General features: G+C 51.5%; 11 protein-coding genes across 11 annotated transcripts; 5 read left to right on the top strand and 6 right to left on the bottom strand.

Annotated features, from left to right (window-relative positions):
* The first annotated feature begins 670 nt into the window (after positions 1-670).
* On the top strand, positions 671-2,777 carry BJX68DRAFT_42604 (uncharacterized protein). The gene is made up of 3 exons (XM_071049147.1): positions 671-1,691; positions 1,742-2,524; positions 2,601-2,777. Exons 1-3 carry the CDS (start codon positions 914-916, stop codon positions 2,624-2,626), a joined length of 1,587 nt encoding a protein of 528 aa, XP_070891987.1. The 5' UTR covers positions 671-913; the 3' UTR covers positions 2,627-2,777.
* A 901-nt stretch (positions 2,778-3,678) lies between these two features.
* BJX68DRAFT_251030 (uncharacterized protein) lies at positions 3,679-5,447 on the top strand. The gene has a single exon (XM_071042340.1). It carries the CDS (start codon positions 4,326-4,328, stop codon positions 4,929-4,931), a length of 606 nt encoding a protein of 201 aa, XP_070891986.1. The 5' UTR covers positions 3,679-4,325; the 3' UTR covers positions 4,932-5,447.
* BJX68DRAFT_273607 (major facilitator superfamily domain-containing protein) lies at positions 5,425-7,437 on the bottom strand (the record flags this gene model as incomplete). The annotated part of the gene is made up of 5 exons (XM_071047500.1): positions 5,425-6,249; positions 6,302-7,113; positions 7,162-7,219; positions 7,264-7,284; positions 7,342-7,437. 5 exons carry the CDS (start codon positions 7,435-7,437, stop codon positions 5,425-5,427), a joined length of 1,812 nt encoding a protein of 603 aa, XP_070891985.1.
* A 147-nt stretch (positions 7,438-7,584) lies between these two features.
* Positions 7,585-8,430, top strand: BJX68DRAFT_251027 (putative DRAP deaminase). Its single transcript, XM_071042339.1, has one exon. It carries the CDS (start codon positions 7,746-7,748, stop codon positions 8,406-8,408), a length of 663 nt encoding a protein of 220 aa, XP_070891984.1. The 5' UTR covers positions 7,585-7,745; the 3' UTR covers positions 8,409-8,430.
* Positions 8,431-9,298: 868 nt separating this feature from the next.
* BJX68DRAFT_251025 (urate oxidase) lies at positions 9,299-10,574 on the top strand (the record flags this gene model as incomplete). Its single annotated transcript, XM_071042338.1, has 2 exons — positions 9,299-9,577; positions 9,633-10,574. Coding segments are annotated over exons 1-2 (824 nt in total), but the record flags the coding sequence as incomplete, so codon positions are not given.
* Positions 10,562-11,568, bottom strand: BJX68DRAFT_42467 (mitochondrial 54S ribosomal protein uL13m). The gene is made up of 3 exons (XM_071049146.1): positions 11,455-11,568; positions 11,003-11,363; positions 10,562-10,942 (listed from the first exon to the last, which is right to left on the bottom strand). The coding sequence occupies exons 1-3, from the start codon at positions 11,473-11,475 to the stop codon at positions 10,800-10,802; spliced, it is 525 nt and encodes a 174-aa protein (XP_070891982.1). The 5' UTR covers positions 11,476-11,568; the 3' UTR covers positions 10,562-10,799.
* Positions 11,569-11,835: 267 nt separating this feature from the next.
* Positions 11,836-12,774, top strand: BJX68DRAFT_260002 (40S ribosomal protein uS9; the record flags this gene model as incomplete). Its single annotated transcript, XM_071043799.1, has 3 exons — positions 11,836-11,881; positions 12,330-12,409; positions 12,484-12,774. The coding sequence occupies 3 exons, from the start codon at positions 11,836-11,838 to the stop codon at positions 12,772-12,774; spliced, it is 417 nt and encodes a 138-aa protein (XP_070891981.1).
* A 487-nt stretch (positions 12,775-13,261) lies between these two features.
* BJX68DRAFT_42242 (RNA-binding protein) lies at positions 13,262-15,119 on the bottom strand. The gene is made up of 6 exons (XM_071049145.1): positions 14,968-15,119; positions 14,853-14,909; positions 14,767-14,788; positions 14,653-14,705; positions 14,146-14,601; positions 13,262-14,088 (listed from the first exon to the last, which is right to left on the bottom strand). Exons 1-6 carry the CDS (start codon positions 15,007-15,009, stop codon positions 13,642-13,644), a joined length of 1,077 nt encoding a protein of 358 aa, XP_070891980.1. The 5' UTR covers positions 15,010-15,119; the 3' UTR covers positions 13,262-13,641.
* A 1,324-nt stretch (positions 15,120-16,443) lies between these two features.
* Positions 16,444-18,656, bottom strand: BJX68DRAFT_260000 (putative ATP-dependent protease (CrgA); the record flags this gene model as incomplete). Its single annotated transcript, XM_071043798.1, has 2 exons — positions 16,444-16,819; positions 17,035-18,656. The coding sequence occupies 2 exons, from the start codon at positions 18,654-18,656 to the stop codon at positions 16,444-16,446; spliced, it is 1,998 nt and encodes a 665-aa protein (XP_070891979.1).
* A 141-nt stretch (positions 18,657-18,797) lies between these two features.
* On the bottom strand, positions 18,798-23,578 carry BJX68DRAFT_250990 (putative cytosolic regulator Pianissimo). The gene is made up of 4 exons (XM_071042337.1): positions 21,657-23,578; positions 19,751-21,592; positions 19,527-19,693; positions 18,798-19,466 (listed from the first exon to the last, which is right to left on the bottom strand). Exons 1-4 carry the CDS (start codon positions 23,397-23,399, stop codon positions 19,265-19,267), a joined length of 3,954 nt encoding a protein of 1,317 aa, XP_070891978.1. The 5' UTR covers positions 23,400-23,578; the 3' UTR covers positions 18,798-19,264.
* Positions 23,579-24,138: 560 nt separating this feature from the next.
* BJX68DRAFT_250983 (prephenate dehydrogenase (NADP(+))) lies at positions 24,139-26,427 on the bottom strand. The gene is made up of 7 exons (XM_071042336.1): positions 26,170-26,427; positions 25,757-25,817; positions 25,590-25,701; positions 25,383-25,531; positions 24,734-25,333; positions 24,546-24,677; positions 24,139-24,473 (listed from the first exon to the last, which is right to left on the bottom strand). The coding sequence occupies exons 1-7, from the start codon at positions 26,262-26,264 to the stop codon at positions 24,315-24,317; spliced, it is 1,308 nt and encodes a 435-aa protein (XP_070891977.1). The 5' UTR covers positions 26,265-26,427; the 3' UTR covers positions 24,139-24,314.
* Positions 26,428-26,550: the final 123 nt, after the last annotated feature.

Here is a 26,550-nt window from a genome sequence, read left to right as displayed (position 1 = left end):
CCATTCCCGTGGGTGTCCAGCCAGTTTTCCTTGGGTTAGTAGCCTCTCCCTGCCAAATTTTGTTTTAATTGCCTTTTTAATTTTTCGATCTTTTTATCTCTTTTGAGACGACACTCTCATTTCTTTTTCCCTTCCCCCCCCGTTTCCTCTTCCTCTTCTTGACCTCCGCACCTATACGCGCCTGTCCCTGGCTAGATTCGCACCATCAAACAAATTATCCTCGTCAATCGCGCGCATTGTTGACGCGAAGCAGAAATTGGCTAGCAATCTTCCTTGACTGTTGGTGTGTGCGAGACCCACTTACACGCCGCCGGCTTTTCCTGGTGGATCAGAACCGTCTTTCTGTTTTGACAACGTGCGGATAAAAAGAAGTTCCCACACGCTGCGATTTTCCTGGTGGGTGACCGTGGGGACCTCAGATTAAGCATCTCAACCTGTCCTGACTTTCTTCTTCCAGTGGAGTCGCCTTTGATCCTGTACAACCATATCGTCGCTTCTGAACAAGCATCCTCGAGTGCCAACCCTGCTGCTTCAGGTGCATTGCAGTCATTACAGTGTTTCACCCAGCCTGTCGTTTTCGCCCTTGTTCTGCTTGATCCGAGAGCAGCAGTCGTATCCAAAGGCAAGAACCAGTGAAGAAGCGAAAAAAATCGTGACAAAAAGGAGTCCACCAAGCCACGAGGGTAGAATCGAGGAAAATTTCTTCGAGGACGCGATCAGTCACAAGGCATTGAGTTGGCAACCTATTTTCCGCGCTTGGAGCAACTGCGTCGAAAGGCATACACACTGAGATTTTTTCCAATTTGCGATCAATGATTGAGATACCGTGAAATCTCTTCCTGTTCGCGTGCCCCAAGTCCCTGTCATCTCTTCATCGCTCTTTCCTACAACAACACCTTCCTCCGCCTCAAAGATGGACCCGAGAAACCACCCTTCCCGACCCCCATCCACCAGCTTACCCCAAGGCTCCACGCCTCTTCCATCCGCGCCCATCTCGAGCATGCCGATGCCTCAGTACACGATGCAGCCTCAATACCCGGTTTCTCAGCCGCATACTCTTCCTCCCCTCCAGCCTCATCATAGCCAGTCCCCTGCTCCCCACTCCTACATGGGACAGGCGCCGTACCGGCCGGAATTGAATCGGTACCCTCCATCGACACACGAGGTTTACGCGTCCTCGGCTGCGCCGATCATGCCTCACACTACAGTGGGCAGTTTGCCACCGTCGTCCTTCCTCTCGCATCCCAACTCCCAGGGGCAACCCCAGCAGTCGCCGCACTATCCTCCTCCTCACAACGTGCTCCCACCTGCTTCCAGCGCTCAAACATACCCACAGCCGATTGCGCCGGCGCCTCCGCGGGATCGTCAATTTAACGGCCTCCCGTCTGGCGCATTCAGCTTCTCAGATGGCAAGCCTCAGCCCTGGATGAATGGCGATCCGGCTGCTGGTGCCAACGGTGCTGCTGCGTATGCCGCAAAGGACGCCCCTAGGACTCAAGTTGTTGGATCTCAGGGCCGACGCGGTATATTGCCGAGCGTGCCAGGACGCGCAACCCCTGTCACAAACGGCGTCAATGGCACCGCGAAAAACACCACCATCCCAGCCAAGGATGCAGATGGAAAATTCCCCTGCCCGCATTGTAACAAGACCTATCTCCACGCCAAACATCTTAAGCGCCATCTGCTACGCCGTGAGTATCCTTTGGTCACGAGTCTGGTATCTTACTAACAAACGTTCTAGACACTGGTGACCGCCCGTACATGTGTGTTCTCTGCAAAGACACCTTTTCGCGCAGTGACATCTTGAAGCGCCACTTCCAGAAATGTTCAATCAGGCGCGGGAACCCGACCGGAGCGACTCACTTGTCGCACCCCAACGCGCATGTCAGAAAGTCTCAACAACAACAAGCTGCGGCAAATCCTGTGAAGCCTGTTCAGGATGAAGTCAGTAGTACCGCCCCGCCTCCCAATGGTATCCCGGGCACGACCTACGGCGAGGGAGCCGTCAACGGCAATGGACTGGCTCATCCGGCCCGGCCAGGGTACCCGGATCACCAGACTCTGGGCTTCCCGATGTCGTCCGTCAACGGTATGGGCCGTGGTCAGCCTGACGACGGTTACTCCGCTGGTCGGCAACATCAGGGAGCCCCATGGCCAGCAGCTCCTAAGCAGAGCCCGTATCTCGTGCAGCCGGGCGCTGACCCCTCTAATCAGCACCTGAATGTTGACCGTAATTCCATTGAGCAGGTAAAACAACCGGTTGTTCAAGACGCCAAACGCCCCGTGATGCCTGGACAGGCCGGCCACCCCGGCCACCACGGCGAGCTTGACTGGACCACAATGTTCCAGCCCGGAACCCACGAGCAAAATATGTATCCCGTGTTCCCTCAGTCCATGCCCGGTGGCCAAGAGCCCATCCACGCTCACATCGAAGCCGAGCGCAAGTTTTACCCTACCACCACCGCCGGCGCCCAAGAAGGTGGAATGAACGGTTTGTACTTGGCTTCCACCATGAGTGGTGACGGTAAGTAGTAACGACTGCCGCCTTTTTTTCGCCTTTTATATACGGGTCCAAAAGTTACTAATAATCTTGGTTACAGGCACCGTTCAACCCGCCAGGCAATAGATGTGGGTCGGAAGTTGATGTATGAAAGTTGCTACGTTATTACATCCATCCTGGTTGGCTGCATTGTCCGAACAATAGCCTCCGGCCTCACGATTTCTCCCGAACCTTGCAGCTCGAATCATGAAAGGATGAAATCGATCCCACGGGGTGATACACAGCATACTTTCAACGATACTCTTCGATACATGGCGATTCAGTTACGAAAACGATTTCTCTATCTACCGGTTATCTGGTCAAATTCGTTTCCTTCCATTTTGTCATTAAAAATTTCAGCATTATCCATCGGCAAAGTGCGGTATTTATGAGTGGCCGATGGCATGGGGTGTGTTTTTTTATCCGGCGTCCAACAATAGACTCGGGCATGTTCTTGTGTTTGCGGTTATGGTTTCATTCGTTTTCTTCCTTCCAACGTGGGCCAAAGATCTCCTTTGCCGACTCCGATTCACGTGTCCTCTCTTCTACAACCACGGTCGAAAAACCCAGGGCGCGCGACTACTTGAGCCTATTCAAAATACGTTTGCATACCGTGACGGCCGTCCCCATCCGAATCTCCTTTCTCAGCAAAAACGATGTAAGTAGGTCTGTATGCTCTGTTGGGCCACGGCGCTTGTGAAATCTGTGCGTGGTGATGTTTGTCATTCTATACAATATTGCTTGTGTTGTTTGTTACATGCGTGGTGTTCCTGTACCTTTATCATACGGTTTCCTGTCTATCCATCTGCTTTTGAAAGGGCGACATACTCTTCAGCAGCGAGATGCTCAAGACGTTGCGACCGGGGGGACATGCTGGCTGTTTGCCCTTTTGACTTTCTGACAGAGAGGTTTGCAGAGGCAACTGTTTGCTTTTGCCGTTAAGGCTCCCCTTGTCGGCTTGAGAGGTCTCGTGCGTCGGTTGTTTGATATTGTCTATGCGCTGTGTTCGTTTCATTTTCCGGTCCTGTAGTTTGTACGGGTTTACCGACAGGACGGGTGGGAAAAAAAAGCCTGGAGTGCGAAAAGCTAGAATATTATAGACCGAAATTAAGAGAACAACAAATATACATTATAGAGATCTTGTCATACGATCCTCACATCAACTATAGTAGCATCTCTTAATGTTGGAGAACAGCCTTTTGCCCGGGACCCGATAATTCCCACTTCCAGCCGGCTCCCTCACTGCAACAACCCCTCTTGATGAGTCCTTTTCGGAAGAATCTCTAGAGAATCCATGGAAAAGGTGAAGGAATAAATCGCAGAATTGGCTCTTCCCCTCACTCGCAGTCACTGTGAACCTCGCATTGTGGGTTGAAGTCAGCGTGAGGGGTCCCAGTCCTCAGACGTCACCACCAGCAGAACGATATCAGCATGTCCTGATTGGCTGTTGGCCACGGGTCGACTCGGAGAATTCAGGATAAGTTTTACAACTTCACAATCCAACTTCTCGAGTCATCGCGGGTCTGCTCTATACTCCCTCTATCCTCTTGTGTATTTCCAATCTCCCCAGCTTGCGCTTGGCAGTTGCCCCATATAGCACTCGCCAATATCGCCCCACCGCGAACCCCGGCGGTACCCTACAGTACTCCGGGTCCTCACCGAGCGAGCGAGACCCTCTGATCGACCATCAACTCACCCACTCGGCTTCAAACACCATCCTACTACCCAAACCAAGAGCCTCTCCTCTCACTTCAAAAAGATAGAGTAGCAACAACATCTGCTCGTCATGTCCACGAACCGCCCCTTCCTGGCGAACTTTTTAGCCGCCTTCCGCGCCCAGTCAACCTACAAAGCATCAACCGCCGGCTCGCAATCCGCCACGGGCTCATCTTCGCTCTCCTCATCCCAGATTTCCCAGGGTGCCCGGGCAATAGCGACAAAAGCCGCCTCGGCAGCATCGTCATCATCACAGTCATCGCCATCCCCTTCCTCCACCTCCGCCTCTACAAACGCACAGTCGTCGGCCGAATCGTCAACACACCACTACCACCATCACCATCACCACCACCAGGCCCCAAGACCACACTCACACACTCGCTCCCCGCTAAACCAACCCCAGCACTCTGCAGCACCAGAGTCCTCCCCGCCACCGACGTCCTCGTCAACGCCGATCCCGATAGCCAATAGCCGACCGGACCGCCAGCGCCGCGGCAGTGATAGCTCTAGCGGCTCAGGCGGGTTCCGAGATGCCCTGGGTCCGGAGAAGTGGTATATCGGCGGCCGGACGGCAGCTGGTGAGGAGAGGTTTTACCGTCTCGGTATGGTGACCAAGGGTGGGGGTCGACTGGGAGGGAGTGGCAGGGTAGGGAGCATTGACCAGCTGAGTCTGTGATATGTATTCGCTCATCTGCTGCGTCTCTTCGACTTTCCCGGATATCTTCTCTTGAGTTGTTTCCTTTCTCATGAAATGACCCCTAAAATTCAACTACTCTTAAACTCGAATTGGGCGTTTTCGCTGGGCATCTTTGGCGGCGTTGGGGTTATTGTTTGGTTGGTACTCGGTTACCTATATTGAAAGCGATCGGAGTATATATGAATACTCTGGCAGTTTCTTTTCCATAATCTGTGTCTCCATATGTTTCTGGACCGATTGCTTTTTTTTTCATTCATGGCTTCTGGTTTGGGAAGCAAACAAAAAGACCATACAGTGCAGTGTATATGACAACTCAGGTTACAAAACGCTTGACTTTCGAGTCACATAGTTATGCTTGTGTCATTGCTTGTGTCTTCACTCCGTACAAATTCAAGTATAGATGGATATACGCCAAATTCAAAAATGTATAGGGACCTAGATCTATGTATCGAAAAGAGAGAAATAGCTCCAATTATACAGCGCCCTCATCTGAAGCACCCAAAAGCCTCTCCCTCTCCCTCTCCCTTCCACTCCCTTCTTCACCTGAAACCCTCGCACCACCCTTGCTACTATCCTTCCTCCACCAAACCAAAGAGCTGCGAAGAGACCCTTCACCAAGAAACAGCATCCCCCACGCGGTCACAAAGCTCAAAACCCCTAACGAAACAGCCATAACCCGCCACCCGAACCTCCACTCCACAAACCCACCCCACAGCGAACCGAGAAACATCCCCAGGAACTGCGCCATAGTTTGGATGCCAAAGGCCTGGGCGATACCGCCCCCGGCTCCGGTTCTAGCTATACTGCAAGTCCTGCACCGGTTTCTCTTCGTGCTGGTGTTGGATTGCGGATGCTCGTTCTGGGCTTCGTCCTGATGCTGGGAATGGGGAGGTTGCTGCGGCTGCATTGCCTCGAGCACATTTTGCGTCTCGACGTAGAGGGCTGGCGTGGCGAGGTTGATTAGCAGGCCGATTACGGTTAGTAGGGTGAGGAGGAGGGCGATGTGGGTTGGTTTGTTGGCGGAGACGATGGCGAGAGAGGCGAGTGGGAGGGGAAGCAGGATGAAGGAGATAAATGTCACGGGGCGCGTGCCGTGTTTGTCGGATATGTAGCCTTCGAAACGATTAAAATTGGGTGCTTCTCTTGTATTTGGGAAGATGGGGAGATCAGAGGCTGGGAAAGAGGGAGGGTTACCGAAGAAAGGCTCGAAGAGGGCTGTTAGGGCAGAGGGAAGGAAGGCGAGACCTGCGCCTAGCGGGGTCCAGTTGAAGTGGGTTTCGACGAAGATGGGAATAGTCTGGGAGTACGGTTAGTGATATAGCATTCTTGCTATGATACAGGAGACGTACGGCGTCGAATGCGGAGAAGAGGAGGCCTTGAACGAGGAGTCCGAATGAGGAGACGACGACTCGGGGCTGCTTTGCGATTTCGAGAAGAGTTGGCGGTGCGTGTACCGGTCCGTCACTGTATACATGTGCATGCCCATGCTCACACTCATTTGTGGCCTCCGTATCAGAGTCGGCATCGCTACCTGTGGTTGGTGTATTCGCAAAGGTCTGATACCCAATCGCGCGAATAGTCGTTGACGAGGCAGAAGACGACGGTACTGTGGTTGGAGACCCAATCGACCTCCCCGCGTCATTCTTCGCCGGCCGAATAGTGGCAGACGAGGTCGATGACGACCGTTCCGTCACTGGATCCTCAATCCACTTCCCAGCAACCTTCTTCTCAACAACCAGAACACGCATAATCAAGTCAAGGCCAACAAGGGCAAAAGACATCCCAAAGACAGCATTGTACCCCACCTTGTCATAGATGATCCCACCTAGTAGCGGACCAAGTAGGAACCCCAGCGCAATAGCTGACCCTTGGTACCCGATCGTTTGACCTAGATTGTCGAGCGGGACAGAGTCCGTGAGAAGAGCTAGACCGGCGACAGCTACCATGGCCGTTGCACCGCCTTGCAGGAGACGTGCAATGACGAACATTGCTGTTGATCTGGCGGCCCATAGGAGACCCATTGAGGCGCCTAAGAAGATCAGGCCCAGGACATAGGGCAGACGGCGTGTGGGGGCGACGTCTACGATGTACCCGAATACCGGGCAGCAGATGAATGCGGTGGCCGCTTCGCACATGAGGAGGACACTGACCCAGTACTCGCCTGCCTTCCTTTAGCTTTGGTTACGGTGATATTAGGGTCGAGACCTACGGTCTGTGTAAGGTACATCTGCGCGCTCAACTAGCGCTGTCGGTAGAATGGGGACGACCTGTTGATCAGTCGAGGTCTCTTGTTCATGAATGGCACTCTTACCATTGCATAGAGAAAGTAATCCTGAGGCAAATCTGTTAGAACAGCAAGCAGTAATACTCAATTTGTACAAGCACTTACTGTAAAGGAAGATATCCAGACTGTCGCTACAATGAAGACAGTCGAAGAGCGGTATCGAAGTAGCCACGGAGGGCGGTCCCTAAGTATTGACTGCATTGTACACTGATGTACCCGATTTATAGTTTGGAGTCAAAAAAAAAAAAAGGATAATGAGCGAGTCCATCGGGAAAATTATGAAGCCAGGGTTTTCAGACAAGGTGTGTACATTCTCCAGTCTAGCGCAGTTGTCAAGCATCTAATGTGGATACATTTTTCCCCTGCACGAAATATGACGTTGGCGATCGTCTCCGAGCCGATAATATTCCCAGCTTATTTCTTGACTTCAACCCCCCGCACTTTCTTATAAACACGCCATTTTCTTCTCGACTCTCAGTATCCTGCCCATATTCTCGCAGAAAACCACAATGCCATCTCCTCACCTCAAATACCTCCAACAATGCCTTTCCCTCGCCGAGAAATCCCCTCCACGCCCCACAAACTTCCGCGTTGGCGCTGTCCTCCTCTCGCGACAAGAAGGCGACCTCTATTTCGAACATGATGAGGTTCTGTCCACAGGCTACACAATGGAACTAGCCGGCAACACACACGCCGAGCAATGCTGTCTCTCAAACTATGCCTCTGCACACTCCGTTCCAGACGACCAAATAGCTTCCGCGCTCCCTGATACGCCGGGCCGCAAGCTGATTCTCTACGTGACCATGGAGCCGTGCGGGAAACGGCTCTCCGGGAACCTACCCTGTGTGCAACGGATCATTCAAACGCGAGATGGTGGGCGAAGGGGTATTCAGAAGGTGTACTTTGGGGTGAAGGAGCCTCAGACGTTTGTGGGGGAATCGGAGGGGTGTAGAATGTTGACCGAGGCGGGAATTGAATGGGGCGTTGTGCAAGGGATGGAGAGAGAGATTCTGAGTGTTGCGACGGCAGGGCATGAGAATTCAGAGGAGGAGGTTAAGGAGGCATTGAAGCATGTCGAGACGAATTTGGATGATATTAGTGATGAGGAACAGCAGAGGCAGGACCAGATCAAGAGGAATCCGAAGAAAAGGATAATGGAGACGAGACAATGATGAATATATGTATATATATAACTATCTTATGACTGTATAGAGCTCTATGGCATGGTCTTCTCAATTCTATGCTTCTATAAAGCGTGCTCGAGCTGGCCTGCTGATACCGGAGCTTAACATGACCTCCTGAACGGAGTAAATCGCCTCCGACGAACATCAAAGGTGACACAACATCTGGAGCTTAACCAAGGGCAGCACGGTTGCGAGGCTTATATTCCCAAACCAGGGGTTGCCCATGTAATGGAGTCAATAACCCTTTTGTCTGTTGTAATGCGCCTCGCAGTACCTATCCAAGTAGGATGAAACAGAGTGGCCCGTCCTTGCAGGGCCTAGAAGTTCTTAGGTGTACTGGAACGTCTTTCGACAAGCCCCAGAGTACCTTGCATTTCAACGCGGGCATGAGCCGGAAGTAAGGAGGCCATCTTCTTTTGTTCTTTTTGAGGACTCCACTGATGAGCGCTGCGACTTTCCAATTTGGAGTATTTGCGTGATGCTGGTCCTCCATGTCGCTCGGAGACGCAGGCTTAAACCCTGATTCGTTCCCGGTCCGTTCATGCAAACGGAATGCGCGGTCGGGGTTGGAATGTTACAAAGAGCCTAGACCATGCGGAGTATCTCTGAAGCCCTGGACAATCAGTGCGGGGGTATGTAGATAGGTGTCGTACCTAAGAGCGAGACGGCAGGTTGGGTTAGGAATCGCGGGGGTGTAGTCTTCTCACTAGGTAAACGATCAATAATAACGACGCATGAACCCGGGATTTGCAATGGAGAATATGGAGACGTTTTTAAAGAACAGAAGGCGAGAGCCGAGTTGGTGCGGAGGGCTGATAAGATAAAGCTGGGAGGCTGCGGCCGGAAGAGCGTTGCGGGCTTCGGAGCCCGCCGATACACCTTCATCAGACCATCCTCGCGGGTTTCCTATCCGTGGATTCTTAAAGACGCAGATCTGCTCGGAGCCTTGGTTTTGACCACGCATTCCTACATTTTCCTCTCCTCTTACTCCGCACACTCTTTGCGACATCCTCCGCAATCATGTCTACTGTTGCTGCCGCCCGCTATGGTAAGGACAATGTCCGGGTCTACAAAGTCCACCGGGACGAAAAGACCGGGATCCAGACTGTTGTAGAAATGACCGTCTGCGTCCTTCTCGAGGGCGAGATTGACACCTCGTAAGCTTCACAAATTACAGAGTCAAGGTACTCAAGCTAACAAGCGTTATCGCAGCTACACCAAGGCTGATAACAGCGTCATTGTCGCAACCGACTCAATCAAGAACACCGTCTTCATCCTCGCCAAGCAGAATCCCGTCATACCTCCCGAGCTCTTCGGCTCCATAATCGGCACACACTTCATCAACAAGTACCCTCACATCCACGTCGCGCACACCAACATCATCATGCACCGCTGGACCCGCCTCGAGGTCGGCGGCAAGCCGCACCCGCACTCGTTCATCCGCGACAGCGAGGAGACCCGCAACGTCCAAGTCGACGTCACCGAGGGCACAGGCATCGACATCAAGTCGACCATCAACAAACTCACCGTGCTCAAGAGCACGGGTTCCCAGTTCTGGGGCTTCGTCCGCGACGAGTACACCACTCTTCCTGAAGTGTGGGACCGCATTATGAGCACAGATGTCGAGGCTCATTGGCAATGGAAGCGGTTCGCTGGGCTCGAGGATGTTCGTGCTGTTGTGCCAAAGTTCGATGATACCTGGGAGGCTGCGAGGAACATTACCCTCAAGACCTTTGCCGAGGACAACAGCGCCAGTGTCCAGGCCACTATGTACAAGATGGCGGAGCAGATTCTGGCGCACCAGCCGCTGGTTGAGAATGTGGAGTACTCGCTGCCAAACAAGCACTACTTTGAGCTTGGTATGTTTTGCAATTACCCTATTTCAGGTTGGGACTGTGACTGACCTACTGATTCTGTAGATCTCAGCTGGCACAAGGGCATCAAGAACACCGGCAAGGACGCCGAGGTGTATGTTCCTCAGTCCGGCCCCAACGGCCTGATCAAGTGCACTGTTGCCCGGAAAGACGGTCTGTGGAAGGGCAAGGCCAAGCTATAGACATAGAGATACCATTTGATTACTATACTAAACTACACGGAGTTGGCAGGCGATCTTTGTATATAGCGGGACAAGGAATATCATTGATTCTATCACACAGCAGCCCCCAGTAGCATAGCACAACTAGCACAATGTAGAAGGCAACCGCGTCAAGGGTCTTGAAAACCCAATCCCAAGCTTTTCGAACAAAAAGAAGACAGAACTCCCACCCATGCGCTAGAAAGTTATCATAGAGTAATACACATAGAAATACAGTATAATGCCGCTGGTATCTAGTCGAGCAATCAAACCAAAACAAGTAGACCACAAATCTACCCACTCATTCAAGGGTGAACCTTGACCTTCTCAAAAGCCTCCTTGACCTCTGGTCGGTCAAGGATACTCGACGGGTTGGCCTCGGCTTCGGCCTTGGGAGCTCCGATGCGGACGATATTCTCCTTGTACGGGTGATCAAGGCCCTCAAATGCTAAAGTTAGATGTCAGCACGTAGTCCATGGTACATTTCTTCTCATAATGGAGCACAAACTCTTCAGCCTCGCCAACCGCTTGTCCCTCAACCGGTTCTTGGGCAGCATGCCGCGCACAGCACGTCGGAGGACCTCGCCGCCGCCCCATTTCTCAAACATCTTGTCCATAGTCATCGAGCGCAGACTTCCGGGCCGCGTGTTGTGGGTGTAGTACTTCTTCTGGAAGCGCTTCTTGCCGGACGTGCGGAGGTCGTGGCAGCCGACGGCGACGACGTAGTCGCCGCAGTCTGTGGAGGGGTCATAGATCGGCTTGTTCTTGCCCATGAGGATGAGGGCAATTGAGGAAGCGAGGCGACCAAGGGTGCGGCCGTCGGTGCCAACGTCGACGTGGTGCCATGTTCGCGAGTAGGCGAGACGGGTCTGATATTGCTGTTAGCAGGGTCCTTTTTTTTCCACGGGACTCAATGGAATAAATAGAGCCAATGGTTAAGCCTGTTAGACTGAGACGTACCTTTCCAACGGTCCCAGACATCTTGAACGTCGTCGCAAGAAGACAAGATCCGTATCAACAGCAATAAACCTGCGACTCAACCTGCGCAGCCTAAACCGAAGTTCTCCATCCTCCTCTCCGGATGAACCCCGGCGCCGAAACTGCCAGCTAGGAACGCACGTGACTCCCGACCACAAGAAATGGAAAGCCCTACCAGCCAAGCCTCAAAAGAGCCTAGCGCGCAGACTAAGCGAAGTCACCCGCACGGATTATTGAGTCTCCATCGATCAATCTCGAAGGAAGCGAACGAAGTGTGCAAGACGTCGACGACAACTTCATCCCACCAAATCCACCACCCCCGGCACACTCCCTTTCGACACCGACAAGGGCCACACATTCATCATGGCTTCCGTCCCGAGTGTGCAATGCTTCGGCAAGAAGAAGACGGGTGAGTTCGATCTTTTCTAGGGAGGACTGGACTTTTTTTGAGATGCCCGGTTGGAGATAGGGCTTCTTTGTGGACTTGAGTGCTGATCGCTTTGGGCTTGTTTAGCTACCGCTGTCGCCCACTGCAAGGTATGAGAAGAATTTTATCTGCTCCGATTCGATGTCAACGCTCTCGATTTTTCTTCCTGGGATCCGGTTTTGCGCAGAGTCTGTGGGTTCAGTATGGCAGCGGATGGGCATGTGGAGTTGGAACTTTGAACGAAGATACTGCGAGGAAGAGACGGACAGTGAAATGATGGAGGGAGGAGGAGAAGAAACCGTCCTACACGACGCCTCATCGCGCTCCCGCAGAACCGCACGCAACAACTCGCACACGACCTGGATCCTGACTCCGACACCAATCCTACTGCACATGTACACGAATCTTGAGACGGAACACCGCTAACCAGAACAACAGCAAGGCAAGGGTCTCATCAAGGTCAACGGCCAGCCCCTCTCCCTCGTCCAGCCTGAGATCCTCCGCTTCAAGGTATGCCGCACCGACTACACCACAACAGTCATCACTCAAAAGAACCCATCCCATTAACTCGGTATGATAAAAAGGTCTACGAGCCCGTTCTCATCGTCGGAGCCGACAAATTCGCCGGCGTCGATATCCGCGTCCGCGTCTCCGGTGGTGGTCACACCTCCCAGGTCTACGCCATCCGTCAGGCCATCGCCAAGTCCCTCGTCGCCTACTACCAGAAGTACGTCGACGAGCACTCCAAGAACCAGCTGAAGCAGGCTTTCGTTCAGTACGACCGCACACTCCTCGTTGCCGACAACCGCCGCGCGGAGCCCAAGAAGTTCGGTGGTCGCGGTGCCCGCGCCCGGTACCAGAAGTCTTACCGTTAAATGTATGCTTTCGACAAAAGAAAGATACATTTGGCGGTTCGGATCGGCTTGGTTTCTGGTGTCTTTTCTTTTTTTCGTTTTTTCTTCTCTTTTATAAAAGAATATCATCTTTCATGATACGACCTTGTCTTATGTATGGGCATGCTCAAACGAAAAAGAAAGAGAGGAAAATGGAAGGAAGGAGACTGGTGTTCTGGGTTTCCCTGGGACGTGAGGGCCCGCTGGGCAATTAGAGGGGGTTTTCATGTACGACCTCTGGTTGTTGCAGTGGGGGTGGAATAATGGTGCAATACTGGCTCTGTCTCGACTGGATTTAGTATAGGCCAGGAATATGAAATATCACCCCATTTCCGTTTTTCTTCACCTCTTTTCGACCCTGCCTAGGAATTTCGAGGTCCCTTGATAGAGGCTATCTGAACGAATGAGGTCCATGCCCAGACAAGATACTTTCTACTAGTACGCTGGCCTTTCTACATTGCTTACCGCATGGGGCTTGATGGTGGACACGTCTCATACACTAAGCTCAATAAAGTACAATGTTGATGTACATAATAGCGTGGTCCAATCAAAGTGTAAAAGTCCTTCAGATAACAGTTCCAGGCCTTGAATTCCTATAACACCTGCCATAGTCGCCCCCTAAACCTTATGAAACTGTAGATATTGTCATAAAACGGATCAATGAAAAGATCACTCGAGCAGGCGCTGAAATGCTGATAAGATGGCCGCAACAGCGAAGAAAAAACGGATTAAAACGATGTAACAAGCAATGGCCGTAAGGAGTTGGTATGTGAAAGTAAGCGAAAGGAGCTTTAAGCAGACACACGGTTGTCTGTCCAGCAGACACCGCCCTTGAAACCAGAGCTTAGTTTACCACCCACGAAGGTCTTCGCGCTCTTCATCCTCTGATCCTTCAATAGAAAGAAGATGGAATCTATTCGGTAGCGGGGCGGACTTTTTGACAGGCGCTGCTGATGTCTCTCTCTTTGGATCAGTAGGGATCTTTGCCAGTGGCTCTGCACATTCGTCGTGAGAGAATGCAATCTTCATTCCTTTGTAGGTGAGGCGCGACATCATGCAAGAGCGTGCGAACAAAGCATTGTGGACGGAATTGGTCTGTATGTAGACATTGCCATGCTTGGACTTCACGGAAATTACGATCAGATTGTGGATATGATCGAGATCTCTTCTGATAAGCCCTTCAGTGATATTCGGGTCCGCGTTGTAGATGACTAGATTCCGAGTAGCTCCATTGATGATCTTGGCTCGAACGAAGGGTGGAAGATAGAATTGGCGATCATTCCATAGAACTTCTACCTGTTGGGAACATGTGAGCAATGGCCTAGTATAGCTGTTGGAAAGGACTGCACCAACTCTCTTCTCGGCCACGTAGAAGCCGTATGCTCGTGTGTGGTCAAGGAAGTTTTGAGCGCCCGCTTCTTCGACAAACGAAACGCTTGCCGTGTGATCCCTAGCCCATAGATAGATATGCAGGATGGCGCCTCCCTTGACGGAATCCACAATGTCCCGATGAGTAGTCCGGTCCGGTAAGCCGCGAATAAGTACGGTGCGCTGCTCTGCCCGGGGTGAAGATGATTCGGTGCTCCTCGAGGACTCGCCGTAGTCATCATCCCTGTCGTCGCTCCGGGAGTCTGTCAGGGTGTCTTCATCCTCGTCAAGTTCGCTTGAGAGAATGGTGTTGCCAGGCTGAGTTTCCCCAGTGGGTGCGTCTTGATAACTGTGCGCGGGAGAGGCTTGGTTCCTAGTTGGGTGTTCCTTGCCATTCTGACGAACATCGGGGGAGGGCTGTGGTTCTCCGTGAATGATCAACTAGAAAGCTTAGCGAGAGGGAAATCGAGTTTCAGGCAAGCATGTACATACATCGAGTGTCTGTTGAGATAGCCCTCCGCTCAAAAGTGATTCCTTCAGCTTTGCTGTTGTGTCCCATCAGTGGCCGGGCCGAAGAGCAGACGACTGCTTGAGTTGGCTACATACCGAAATGAAAAGCAGTATCGACCTGATAACTTTGAGGTCAGTACAAAACAATGCCTGATGAGAGATATATTCATGTGAGGACTCACGAGACGGCGATACTCTGCGGTGGATATGGTAACAGTGTTCGAGGTCGAAAGCTTATTCTGACATGGCAGGTAAGTAGAACATTGCGGCTTGGTGTGTCGATATGCTACTACTCACAGCACTTGGCCTGCTTAAACGAAACCGTAAGTTGCGGTCCATTTCGGAGATAGTGGTGACCAGGGCAAGCTCAGGATGGAGAAGTGATCGATGATCAACGCCGGGATAGCTCGAACCTTGAAGACCAAGAGCAACACCAAAGCAGGGACGAAAATAGCACAGACGGGGAAAGCCACTTACCTCTGAAATAACGACTCCAGAGAATGATTCTCGGGTTTAACAAATGATGACATCGTGGCCATCTGTCGGGGAGCTTTGGTTAGCAAAGTTCGGATGATCTACGCGGTTATCAACAACGCACGGAATAAAGAAGAGATAGGGGGCAGCAGGGAAGGTGAGAGTGAGGCTTGACTGAAGCAGCACTGAGAGAAACTTACTATAGTCAACGGATCGATCACTACGACGAGCGCCGATGGACAAACAACCTGGTGTGACAAATTGAAGGAGCTGTAGAGGAAGCAGAAGTAAGTAAATGAAGAAGGACTCGAACGGCACCCCCACGTTTGGAAAATTGGCGCTCCAACTGCGATCGACAGCCCAAGGGCACCGAGTCTGAGCTTTGCTTTTTCTGCTCGTCGCCTCTTTCCTCCTCCTCCAGCTTACTACTTTCCATCACCCAATCTTCACTTGCATCCTGTCCCTGCGCCCCGATTTGTGTCTTATATTCAATGCACATGAGAAGTGATCAACCGCAGTGAATGCCTACCGAGTTCAGCTTAAATCACGTCTTGGGCGCATGGCGAAGGCGCAAACCCCTCCTGTTCCTCCTCTCCGCAATTTCTACGTGAGAGGACCCATGGGCCCGCTGTTTGCGCTTCGACTATCAGCTGCCAGGGTAATGGTGTGACCAGCAATGGATAATCACTTCATAACCGCCGTTGTGGCGTCACAAGCCAGAGCGACCAACACAAGGCTGAGAGGTCGTGTCGGCTCTTCCTAGCGATTCGCTCATCCATCGCATCAAGGACAGCTGCTAACGAGGTAAGGTGTCGAGTGACTACATGCTAGCGCCAACCTTGAGCGGATCGGCGAATGAGTGTTCGTGTTATGCTTAGGTATCTAATCTAACTAACGCGCGCCATACCTTAAAGTACATCTTTTGAGAGCCCTCGGCCGGCCAATCAGCCTAGTTCTCGAGCATTCATTGAGGCTCACTCCACCCTCCGCCCGCTGGAGCTCCAAGGATAAACAAGCTTGGCCGCCCAACTGGATTGAATGGGCACAAGGGTGAATGGACCTCCTAGGTCCCTATAACGATTGGTACACGCACGCCATTGCCTGCTTTGAACGACGTAATCTGCGCGGGTCCTGAACAGTCCAAAGGCGGATTGCCGTCATAGGGTCTCGACTATTAATGAAAAGCGAGTTAAGCCTCACTCGCCAGCGAGAGTTCGGCCAGCAGATTGCGCTGGTGTTGACTGGACCATGGTTGCCAGTTTGGGTTTACGTTTGCATGGTGTCTAGACTCAAGGTGAGTCATCTAGTAGCGCCGTCAGAGCTGACGTCTCTGGCAGGATTCGCATCATTTCCCTCAACTTCATCTTGCACCTCCGTTGTTGTAGTCGTCGGCGTCGGGGCTGGCGCTGGCGCTGGAGCCGGTGCTGGGATGCCATTCTGCTCCCGAGCTGTCTGGACGGCTCGGGCGCCTTCTACTCGTGCTCTCCTCCTTGTTCGCACTGCCTGCACAGCATTGACAGCCACCTGTGTTGCAAGTATGGCTAGGAAGAGTCCAAGCACCAGGGTCTGGGATAGGTACGTTTCGGCGCCTTGAGGTGCCACTAATCCAGGCTCCTCAAAGTGAGTGATGACCCCACCGGGTCCAAATGATACCGATACGGACATTGAAAATGGACTAAAGGATGTTACCACACCGGAGGACGGTGATAAGTCCATTCCCGACCCAATGAGTAGTGATATGGCGGAAAAGATGAAGAGAGGGACGGCTAGTCATAAGACAGCGGATAAAGGCGGACGGGAGCGAGAGAACCTGGGATAACATGAGATGATGAGCGGCCAAAAGACCAGCCGAGTTGTTTGCTCTCGACTCGGAGATTTGATTGTACATACCAAGGTCGAGACTCCAGTCTCTTTATCCATCTCGCAGTGACCTTTAACCTTTGTCTAACCGTCGTTGATGATAATAAGGCGTATTTCTCTTCATCCCAAATGGGTAGGATCGTGGCGAGCCACCAGGGGAATATAGCAGGATCGGTGGGCAATGCCCCGTACGCTAAAAGGACACGAGGGTGCAGCCAGGGAGCTCCCTGTCTACGCTCCTTCAGCACAAAGTCGAGGGCGAACTGGAATAGCTGCTGCGTTGACATGGACTCCAATGATCTCTCTGTGGCATTGCTAATTGACGCCGAGACATCGAGCACGGCGGACGTCTCTCTTGATTCTTGAGCCTCCTCTTCCGATATTGAAACATCATCCACCCGCTGGACCTTACCCACGTGGTAGCCATCCACCAGCTCCCAGCTAACCACTCTGAAGCGCGACATTCCGGTGGCGATGACGAGACTTCTTCCATCAGGCAGCAGCTCGTAGCGGTCAACCACCAACACTGTGCCGTAGCGCAAAAAAGGGGCTCTTCCCAATCCCTGCTGGAGCCGACCTCGTCGGTTCGGCATGACCATGCCAAACTTTCGGCTTCTGCTCTCCATGACCCTTTGTATCATAAGGCGATATCGAGGTTCAAATATGTGTAGCGCCATGGGCATCGTAGGAAAGGAGAGTGAGGTTACGAACAACGGAATCTTTCCCTCGGTGCCCGCGTCAATATCTGAACCCAGGTCCGCTCGCCGCGAAGCCACCGCATCGGGGAGGAAGAGTTGAATGAGGTCTGACAGCCGTTTGTTAATTCGTTCTGACTGAACAGACGTAGTCATGTTCAACTTTCGCCGGCAAACCGGACAGAGATTGCTATGGCTCAAGGCCATGGCCACGCAGCTGCGACAGAAGGTGTGACCGCAGGGGGTTGTCAATGGGTCAAGTATTAGTGAGTAACACACTTGGCAATCCAACTCGTTGCGCACAGCAGATCTAAGCGCTTCGAATGACCTATCATATTGGCCGAGGTTTGCTTGTACGGGGGGATCGTACTGCACACCAGAAGCATCGTACCCAAGCCGTCCTGATCCGACCAAATCATAAACACCTCTGAGTAGATCCGTCCCAATATTCGCGTTCTTTACCTCCGCATCCGTCTCCGACGACCGCTTCCACTCAATATTAATCCCAGCATTCTCCCCGACCGCATCTAACCTCGAGCCCAGGACCGCTTGAAAGATATCAACCAATCGCGTCAGCGTTACATCCACCCCACAGTCCCCAAGACAATGATCTGCACCACAGAATTCTCTCCCCCATTGGCACGTAAATCCTTGCCTTCGTTCCTCGCTCGCCGGATACGATACCCCCGTGCGCGGCCGCACGGGCGGAAGACACGATCGACACACGGTATTCCCGCATGGAAGGCGCAACGGCGTCCGGAACGGGTGCGAGCATTGTGCGCATTGAATCAATCGGATAACTTCATGAGGAAGAGGAAGGGGAGGCGTTATATCGACTAGTGATGATGGCGTCGGGGAACGTGAGCGCGAGCTCAATGTGGAGTAGGAGATGGAGTAAGCATCCTCGTCTCCGTGTGGCGGAGAGTGCGGAGAGGACGTCACATCTTCAGGCTCCATGGGAATGGTGTGGGGTGACTTAGGAGGACTGACGTTTGAGAATGCGAGAGTGCGGAATAATGTCAAGTGTGGGATGATGAGAGAACTGCCGAATTCATCGGGCCCGTCATCTTGGTCGTGGGGTGAGGTTGACCTCAGTCGGATAGCCTAGGCTAAATACTCCGATCCATGTTACGCTACGGATGCTGCCGCTTTATGAACGCCTTATGTAATGCATTACTCTCCAGATTTAGCATAGTTCTACAGCTACCTAGGAGTGACGATACCAATGATATACTTAAGTGATGATATTCAACCTTCGTGATCGTTTCGTGTGTATGTACAGTATACATCTGCCGCTAAAGAAGCAGGACATTGACTTCTCAAATGAAGCCAAGAGTAAGAAAATCAACCAAGAATCCAAACCGAAACTCCCACAACCATATACCTCAATCAATATAACAGCCACCACTTCTCGCCAAATCCAGAAAACATCGGATCAACCGCAAGACCAGCATACTATAGGCCGAGAAACACGTAAGAAAATGTTCGTTTGTCGTTCATGCCTGGAGCGGCACGAGGTTTGGATTGAAGTTAGGCTAGTAAAGCCTAAATTGGAGAAGAAAGGGTTAGGACGATTCTTGCGAGGAACTCTCGTCCGAATCGGTATCAGACTCCTCGTCTATGACTATACGCCGCATCACGCTCTTGTCGAAAAGATCGAGTGCGAAGCGTCGAGCAGGCAATCTAAAGTGGTGACTTTCGAGAATACTCAGTGCCTTGCGGAAAAGGTGAGGCTGGTGGAACTTTTCAGGTTGTTTGGATTTGAGGCTGCAAATTCACAGTCTTGTGAGCCATAAAAGTATTGATTCTGGAGCTGAGTATGCTTACCTGTGAAGATCTGCTGCTGCCCGCTTGGACAAAACAGTGTTGCCCATGTCAGCGATCAGCTTGAGGATCTTTTGGTTACCAGCATCAGAATCCAAGGTAGCTGCTTTGAGTTTTTCCTGGGATGTGCGCTTCGCTTCTGAAGATCTGGAATAGGAAGGGAAATCAACCTAGAGTTGAAACGATCAGTCAGTCAGGTAAACGTCTGGGGGCGTTGGGGAGCATACCAAGAAGAGCTTGCTAAAGTCCGTTGGGAGACATAGCCCAAGTGAATTTCCCTTTTGATCAACCGCCGAGTCCCAACCACATTTTCTCAAGACTCCAAGCCCGTGTTGACTGCGCGAGATTAGGCCCAGGACAAAGAACGCAGTCCCCCTCATTGTCAGGACCTCTGCGCATTCGGCTATCTTCGCAATATGCCGCACAAGGTCTAAACCGAGGAATGGAGCGCCCAACTCCATAGACCCGACATTTCCCACAGCCCAGAGGCAGCCCTTGACTTTGAGGAGGGCCTCGTTGTCTTCCTCGTTCAATGTGAAATCCTGAATCGTTCCAGAAAACTCATTGAAGTGGCCTGACTCCTCGAGAAGTCTGCACCCTTCGGCAGTGCGAGCCAGTTCCCTATAGAAGTGCGGTGGTACCAGGCCGATATCCTGAAGGTCCACAAGATCCTCAGGAACCAGACTGCTTCTTCGAGGTTGGTCGACGTAAGCTCGGGATAAAGCAGCCTCGACGAGGCCCACATATGCATCATTTCTGCCGAGGAACCAGTCGTCCATTTCTTGCGTAATGTAGTCGAGTCCATCGAGATAATGATACCCTACTGATGTCGATAGAAATCGCAAGAGTAAGGGCGCGCCGATTTCGCCGAGGTGATCTAAAGATGGTCGGCACTTGACCACAAACTCAAGATAGTCACGCTGATTGCACGCCTCCTCGAGAATCTTGACGGCTACTTGGCAAACGGAAACATCGGGATCATATAGCTGGGTTACGAGGAGCTTGATAACCCAGTCGGCATTATCCACATCCATGAGTGAAGGAAGTGAGACATTTCCCATCGTATACTTTCGAAGCAGTCTGGTTCCGAAGATGCGAATATCTTTCGAGCCTGTGGTGAGCGCCTTGGACAGCATCACTCTGAGATGACTGCCCTGAGTGTAATCCATATTGCCCAAAAGCGTCTGCACTAGATCGTCCCGATCCCGAAGTTCAATGATATGATAGAACATGTTGAGCATGTGCCACCTTTCCATCATCGCAAGGCCGTTTGCATCAGCACTTAATGTTCCAAGCATGGCAAAGTACCCTCCGCTCAATGTTGAGGACATTTGGTCCTTGGAGAATAATGGTGAAGACGACGTCAGACCACTCATATGGTCCACTTGAGCAAGACATTCAGCGACCTGCCGGAGGAACTTGTTCTCCGCCAGGTATTTGGTTCCCTCGGTGGTTTGCACCAGTGTGCGCATCAATGCGCAGCCTGTGCGAACATAGCGCTGATTCGGTTTCGTGTTTGGTAGCATCGAAAATCTGTACTTGAACGGGCGATAGAATCCCATCAGGCGTTTCATAAACTTGGACCCTTTTATCGCTTCATCAAGCCTCTTTGGATTTGTGAGAGGACCTTCGACGATTTTATGAATCAGGTCCCATTTCCACTTGATATAGTTGACGGTATTTAGGACATGTGTCTCCAGGATCGCGTTGCGAAACTGCGTCTCATCCAAGGCAGGGCTCAGCTTGTCTTTGTTCTGATCTGGGGATAATAGGGTGGCCGAAATATCAACATCAACGCTATATCTTCCAGCTCCATTGGGAACACCGGCTAACGAGCGGGCCAGGGTCCTGTTGATGCTTTCTATTTGGTATATAGTAGAAGTTGAAACGTCGTGATTCTCAACGTCAAATGTAATGGCAGGCGAAATCAAATGTGGAAGAACTTGAAGCTTCGCACTGACATTCTGGGGTAGAGAATGGTGGGCTAGCTTCAAAACCTCTGTCAGAAGCAACGTTGCCTTTCGCCGAAGCGATAGATCCTCTTCTTCTTCAATCAGGTCACAGAGAGCCTTTGCAACTATTAGCAAACAACAAAACAACCAAAGGACCTAAAGGAGCAAGCCCCTTCCTTACCTTTGACAGGCCAGCATCGACCAAGGCAGCGAGAATAAGTGTCGAAAAGTGTGCTGTAAGATCGAATTTATTATCGCCACCGCCGAAAAAGCCCCGGAGATGTTTCGTGTCCGACTCTGATCTTAAATTCGCGACTCTGCCATAGGTCGTAAGCCTTCGTCCGGCGAGAAATGAGGACGACCAAGAGGGCGGCTTTATCCTCAAGGCGTCAAATAGAAGCTCCATGATCAAATCCCTCGCCTGAGGGTCAGGGTAGTGCAACGATTCTAAAAGCGACTTTAGCGGCTTTGCTCCGTTCCTTCCGAGAATAACCAAGCCCGGCCATGTCTTTAACATCGCAGAGATGGCCTTTGCTGATGATTGTAAGCGTCCACTGCGAACACTGTCGGACAGAGAGTCAGTGAATGGTGCGAGAACCGCTTCTAATTCGCACCCTCCCCTAAGATGCGTCCTGCTGCGAGGTGTGTCGAGGACATGCAAGAAGCTTGAGATCAAACTTTCTGAGGCACCAAATGTTCCCTCTGAAAGGGCATCGTGTAATGGGGAAAACCCTCCTGCGTAGGCTATTAATTGAGGGTCTTTGACTAGTATCTCCGCGAGCGTCATGAGTGAAATATTTCGAAGACGGTCCTCGTGGTGCTCAGCGACGGACACGATCGTCCGTACAACAGGACGTGAAATCTCCTTTACACCATCCTTGACATCTAAAAATGCACGCACAAACTTTAGTGCCTGCTCTCGTTCAATGCTCGCTTTGCTCTCCTTGACCAAGGATAGGATAACGAGTTCATCTGTATGAAGTGATCGGATGACCTGGAGGGATTTTCGGTCTGCAATGGCATAGCGAGTTAACCGGTAACCAGCTGCCACTACCTCTTTGCTGTCACTCAAAAGCATGACTTGAACTCGCAGACCAAAAACAGACCACGCAAGGTCATACTTCAAGGTAGGGTGTCGTTTGAAGAGTTCGACGAGACTGTTTGCACGCTCAACGTAATAATCCGGCGACATCCCTTCTATTTCCAGAGCTTGAAGAGTCTCGGCAAGAACATATGTCGGCGACTCCATTTCCCCTTCGACATCTTCCAGTGGCTCAGTGTCGGACACATTGGCGACACGAGAGGGTGATCGCATTGAGCTTCCTTGAAATAAACTCGATAGCCGGCTTCGAGGAGGAGTTGATGGCGCCTGCGCACGTAGAAGCTCCTCCTCTAGTTCATTGTGTAGCTCGGCAAGCTTGCGGTTTGACGAGCTAAGCTCAGATTCCACCCTCAACCTCTGGTCCTTTGTTTGCTTTGAACTCTTCGTTAACAGTGCCTCTAGCATATTCTCTGTCCCTGTTTTGATCTTCATCTCTTTGGCAATCTTATCACGAATCACGGCCTGGCGCTCCTCTGTGCTCGGTAGGTCGTTATAGTCGATGCTGCTAGGTCTCCGCGCATATGGGGCGTCGGGTCGTGTGTCAGCGCGCGGAGTGGTACTTCGCGATGACTTCATACTTTTCAGTTCGGCGCTGAAGCTACCCGGTCCTCCTGAGGAAGGAGCCAAGGACCCTCCCCGCGGGCCGATGGTTGCACTTCCTCCCGACCCAGATCGGCCATTTCTCCCCGTTCTTGAAGCAGGAGGCCCAGGCCAGCTGCCGTCCACGAAGCCGTCATCCTGACTAGACAGTGATCTCCCATCGCCTGCAGCGCGGTGCTGGGCCGATGTCGCGGAGAAAGTTGAGTTGTATCCGGACGCCATGGGTCTCCATCTAGCCGCAAGTGAGGCGTCTCTATCACCTGGCGCGAATGAGATGCGTGATAGATGGCTGCATTGGGTTTACGACGAAAACCACGGGAGCAGGACCGGGCTAAAATGGAACGGCGCGAAATAGGGACCCGGAGTTTTGAGCTGTTGTTGTTGTTGTTGTTGTTGTTGTTGTCGCTGTTGCTTTTGAGGGGAGGGGTGCAGGACGTCGCGAGCGCGGAGGCAGTTGTGTCTGGGGAACAGCGAGGGAGGGGAATCCGGGATGGGGCAGCTGAATAGTCTCATGTAACACAAAGAGCGGAGATTTGTTTGAATCACGAAGCGATCGGACAAAGGTCAGTCATCCATTATTGGTCTCGACTAAATAGGCATTATCAGCTCGCTGCATGCCCCCGATTGCTCTTGGATTCAAGCTGGCTCAGCCATACTGAGAGGTTCACAATGGCTTGGCTTGCTGGCTGACTAACATATCGTGGTGGCCTGAGGTTGCAACCTGTCCATACAACTCTTTTAAGGTTCATGTCATATTCCAATGCATTATTAACTTTGTGAAAGAGTATCAAGTATCTGTGGCAAGCCTTGGTTTTCGGGTTCTTCATTAACTTAATCAACGCGTTTGACTAATTGTGGTTTGCTACCTAAGATTGAACCATTGGATTTCAACATCAACAATGTATATTTCAAGGAACACAGCCAAGAAAGCATGAAGAACCGAGCATTTACCTAATTATACTGCTACGGAGTCGCGACAACAATCCACACACCTACACAATACAAGTACGATGGTCCGGTGGTCCACGACTTCTCATTGAAAATGTATTATTGAACTGAGTGAGATCTCAGGATCTCGGCCAGGTTGCCCAGCTTTTTCTAGCACCGCATTCATCGTATCCCATACGCTCATTATCATTACGAAGTTTCGTTGCTCGTCTTCTCTAGGATTGTCTTCATCATCTCATTTCCAAGACTGACCGCATCGGCAAATCGTGGAGCAAAGTACTGTTGGATCCTCTCGAATCGATCGCGGTACGACTCGAAATCCCCAAAGGAAACACAGTCTGACCATGCCTAGAACAAAAGGAGGAAATGACATCAGTATGTCACCGTCTCAGGCAGCTCCAAATGAAGAGTCGAACTTACCCGGGCCGCAAACGTGAATTCAAGATCATCAGATCGAAATGTCTTGTCGTCTATGGCTGTGTCTAGTGCTTCATCAAGAAGGTCTGGGTTGCGAAATAGGTACTCTGTCACTCCAAGCCACAGGCGGAAAAGCTGTTCTAGTTAGCACCTGCACGGGGCTCAAAAGGGGTCTCAAAAGGGCCACTCACGGGCGTCGAGCAGATCATATGGTCGTACGGCACGATGCCAAGTTTCGACCAGCAATCAACGATGGCCAGCAGACTCAGATGATTGTTGGGCGGCGATGTCTCGCGAGTTCCCTTTGACAACGAGAAGCGGTCGAGAACCTCATCACTCAACAAGAGGTCTTGCTTCTCCGTGCCTTCTTTGAAGACTGCCGCTCCAGCTGCCCTTACTCGGCGCTTGAGCTCGTCCCGTCGTCCCTCGATCATGAGCTTGTACAACTCTGTCACCGACTCTGCATACTGCCGGATCTGCTTCTTTGCAGCTGGGTTGAGGATTGCGAGGCCAGCATAGACGTGCCACTTGTTCGAGTAGATGCGCAAAGTGATATTGATCTTGACGTTCTCAATCCCGCCAACCCAGCGGGATATCTCCCAGGGAAATTGCTGGTTCGCGTGCCATGCCGTTCCCATACTTAGAAATGCTGCGTGTGTGACGGCTTGGGTGTCTGCTGTGATACGGTCGTGCATTTCACCACTGAGGTAGACATACTTGGAGTTGAAGCACGACAGGACTTCCTCGACGAATCGGAGACTCTCGTCTTTGGCACGGTGTTGAATCAGGACCTAGGTAGGGTTACTCAGGGTCCGTCAACAAACATTTATCGATACCTACCAATGGCTGGCCCTTGGGGTTCACCTGCGGACCATGCAGGGAGTGGCATGAGACAATTTCTACATCCTGGGGGAGATGCTTGTCGAATGCAGCCAGTTCCGGTGCCTTGCAAGATGTTTGGCCGCCAACGATAGCGCCCACCTTGGTGGCTGTTCAAGGGTTAGAGATGTGCTCCATAGTGCGAAGAGCAATATAGGAGCAACATACACGGGCCATACTCTGAGACTACCTTGTCAATGACGCCGGCCTCTACACTGTACAATATGAAATCGCTAATCCTTGAGACAAGGTGACCATTCGGGTATATTGTTACGCCACTCTATATACAATAATGAGTTTCGGGACAGACAGCGCGAGCTGCGAGTCGGACGTACTTGAGACTCGAATTCTTTCTGCAATTTATTAAAGCTATCGGGTTTGTCACATGCATTAATCCTTAAGAGAGTTAGTACGGCCATGTCAGTCCACAAGTACGAAGGGATATGCGAAGATCCTAGTGATTCAGTTAGCATGAGACCCAGACAAAACAATGCGAGTTTCAAGTAACAGAGAGTAATGCAAATATCAGACAAATGATAGTAAGGTAGCGAGTATGTTACATCATCGACGGAAAACCAGCTCACCATCAGCCAAAATGGCGTTAACAGCGAGCTAGCAGACCATGCTCGAGCCAAATGCACTCAAGTCATCATGCAAAAGATGGGGATGAAAAGGGGGCTTGCTTACCGAATGCGACAAGGCTGTTGATTTGACAACTGGACAGAACCGAAAACAAGGTCGTGATTACCTCCATCCTGCATTGCTCAACCTCTGGGCATACATTTTGCCCATATCTCCCATGCCAATAATGCCGATGGAGGCGGTTTCCTTTGTGAACCCCATCTTGAAGAGTATATGAATTCCCAAATCAGACAGTGTTGTTGTTGACTCTATAGTAGACCCTCCGGAATACACCAGAGAATGTCCGTAGTCTTCTCAGAAGTTGCTGTTGAAAGCCTGACAGGTTTAACAAAAGTCACAATGTTGACGCATGGAAGATTTTTTTAAATAATGGCAGAGCAACAGTGTAGACCGCCTTGCGGTCCGACTCGCCCACCGAGAGCCCACTGGCTGCTTTTTCGCTTGTGTTCTTCAGAAACCAATCAGAGCCCGCATAGCCACAGTAGGG

The sequence above is a fragment of the Aspergillus pseudodeflectus genome, assembly GCF_044049435.1.
Source record: "Aspergillus pseudodeflectus strain CBS 756.74 chromosome Unknown BJX68scaffold_122, whole genome shotgun sequence".
NCBI classification, from domain to species: domain Eukaryota; kingdom Fungi; phylum Ascomycota; class Eurotiomycetes; order Eurotiales; family Aspergillaceae; genus Aspergillus; species Aspergillus pseudodeflectus.
Note: the sequence above shows the minus strand (reverse complement) of the source record. Positions and strands in the feature narration are given on the sequence as shown.

Bases quoted from the DNA above. Each gene is read 5' to 3' on its own strand.
- BJX68DRAFT_42604 (XM_071049147.1), top strand. From the start codon at position 914: ATGGACCCGAGAAACCACCCTTCCCGACCCCCATCCACCAGCTTACCC. The intron at 1,692-1,741 runs GTGAGTATCCTT...CAAACGTTCTAG, and splicing joins TAAGCGCCATCTGCTACGCC to ACACTGGTGACCGCCCGTAC. The intron at 2,525-2,600 runs GTAAGTAGTAAC...TCTTGGTTACAG, and splicing joins TTCCACCATGAGTGGTGACG to GCACCGTTCAACCCGCCAGG.
- BJX68DRAFT_251030 (XM_071042340.1), top strand. From the start codon at position 4,326: ATGTCCACGAACCGCCCCTTCCTGGCGAACTTTTTAGCCGCCTTCCGC.
- BJX68DRAFT_251027 (XM_071042339.1), top strand. From the start codon at position 7,746: ATGCCATCTCCTCACCTCAAATACCTCCAACAATGCCTTTCCCTCGCC.
- BJX68DRAFT_42467 (XM_071049146.1), bottom strand. From the start codon at position 11,475: ATGTCTGGGACCGTTGGAAAG. The intron at 11,364-11,454 runs GTACGTCTCAGT...CAGCAATATCAG, and splicing joins TGTCTGGGACCGTTGGAAAG to ACCCGTCTCGCCTACTCGCG. The intron at 10,943-11,002 runs GTTTGTGCTCCA...ATCTAACTTTAG, and splicing joins GCGGTTGGCGAGGCTGAAGA to CATTTGAGGGCCTTGATCAC.
- BJX68DRAFT_42242 (XM_071049145.1), bottom strand. From the start codon at position 15,009: ATGGACCGCAACTTACGGTTTCGTTTAAGCAGGCCAAGTGCT. The intron at 14,706-14,766 runs GTATGTAGCCAA...GGGACACAACAG, and splicing joins CGATACTGCTTTTCATTTCG to CAAAGCTGAAGGAATCACTT. The intron at 14,602-14,652 runs GTATGTACATGC...TAAGCTTTCTAG, and splicing joins TATCTCAACAGACACTCGAT to TTGATCATTCACGGAGAACC.
- BJX68DRAFT_250990 (XM_071042337.1), bottom strand. From the start codon at position 23,399: ATGGCGTCCGGATACAACTCAACTTTCTCCGCGACATCGGCCCAGCAC. The intron at 21,593-21,656 runs GTAAGGAAGGGG...ATAGTTGCAAAG, and splicing joins TCGATGCTGGCCTGTCAAAG to GCTCTCTGTGACCTGATTGA. The intron at 19,694-19,750 runs GTATGCTCCCCA...TTTCAACTCTAG, and splicing joins ACTTTAGCAAGCTCTTCTTG to GTTGATTTCCCTTCCTATTC.
- BJX68DRAFT_250983 (XM_071042336.1), bottom strand. From the start codon at position 26,264: ATGGGGTTCACAAAGGAAACCGCCTCCATCGGCATTATTGGCATGGGA. The intron at 25,818-26,169 runs GTAATCACGACC...AACTCTCTTAAG, and splicing joins TTGAGCAATGCAGGATGGAG to GATTAATGCATGTGACAAAC. The intron at 25,702-25,756 runs GTACGTCCGACT...TATTGTATATAG, and splicing joins AGAAAGAATTCGAGTCTCAA to AGTGGCGTAACAATATACCC.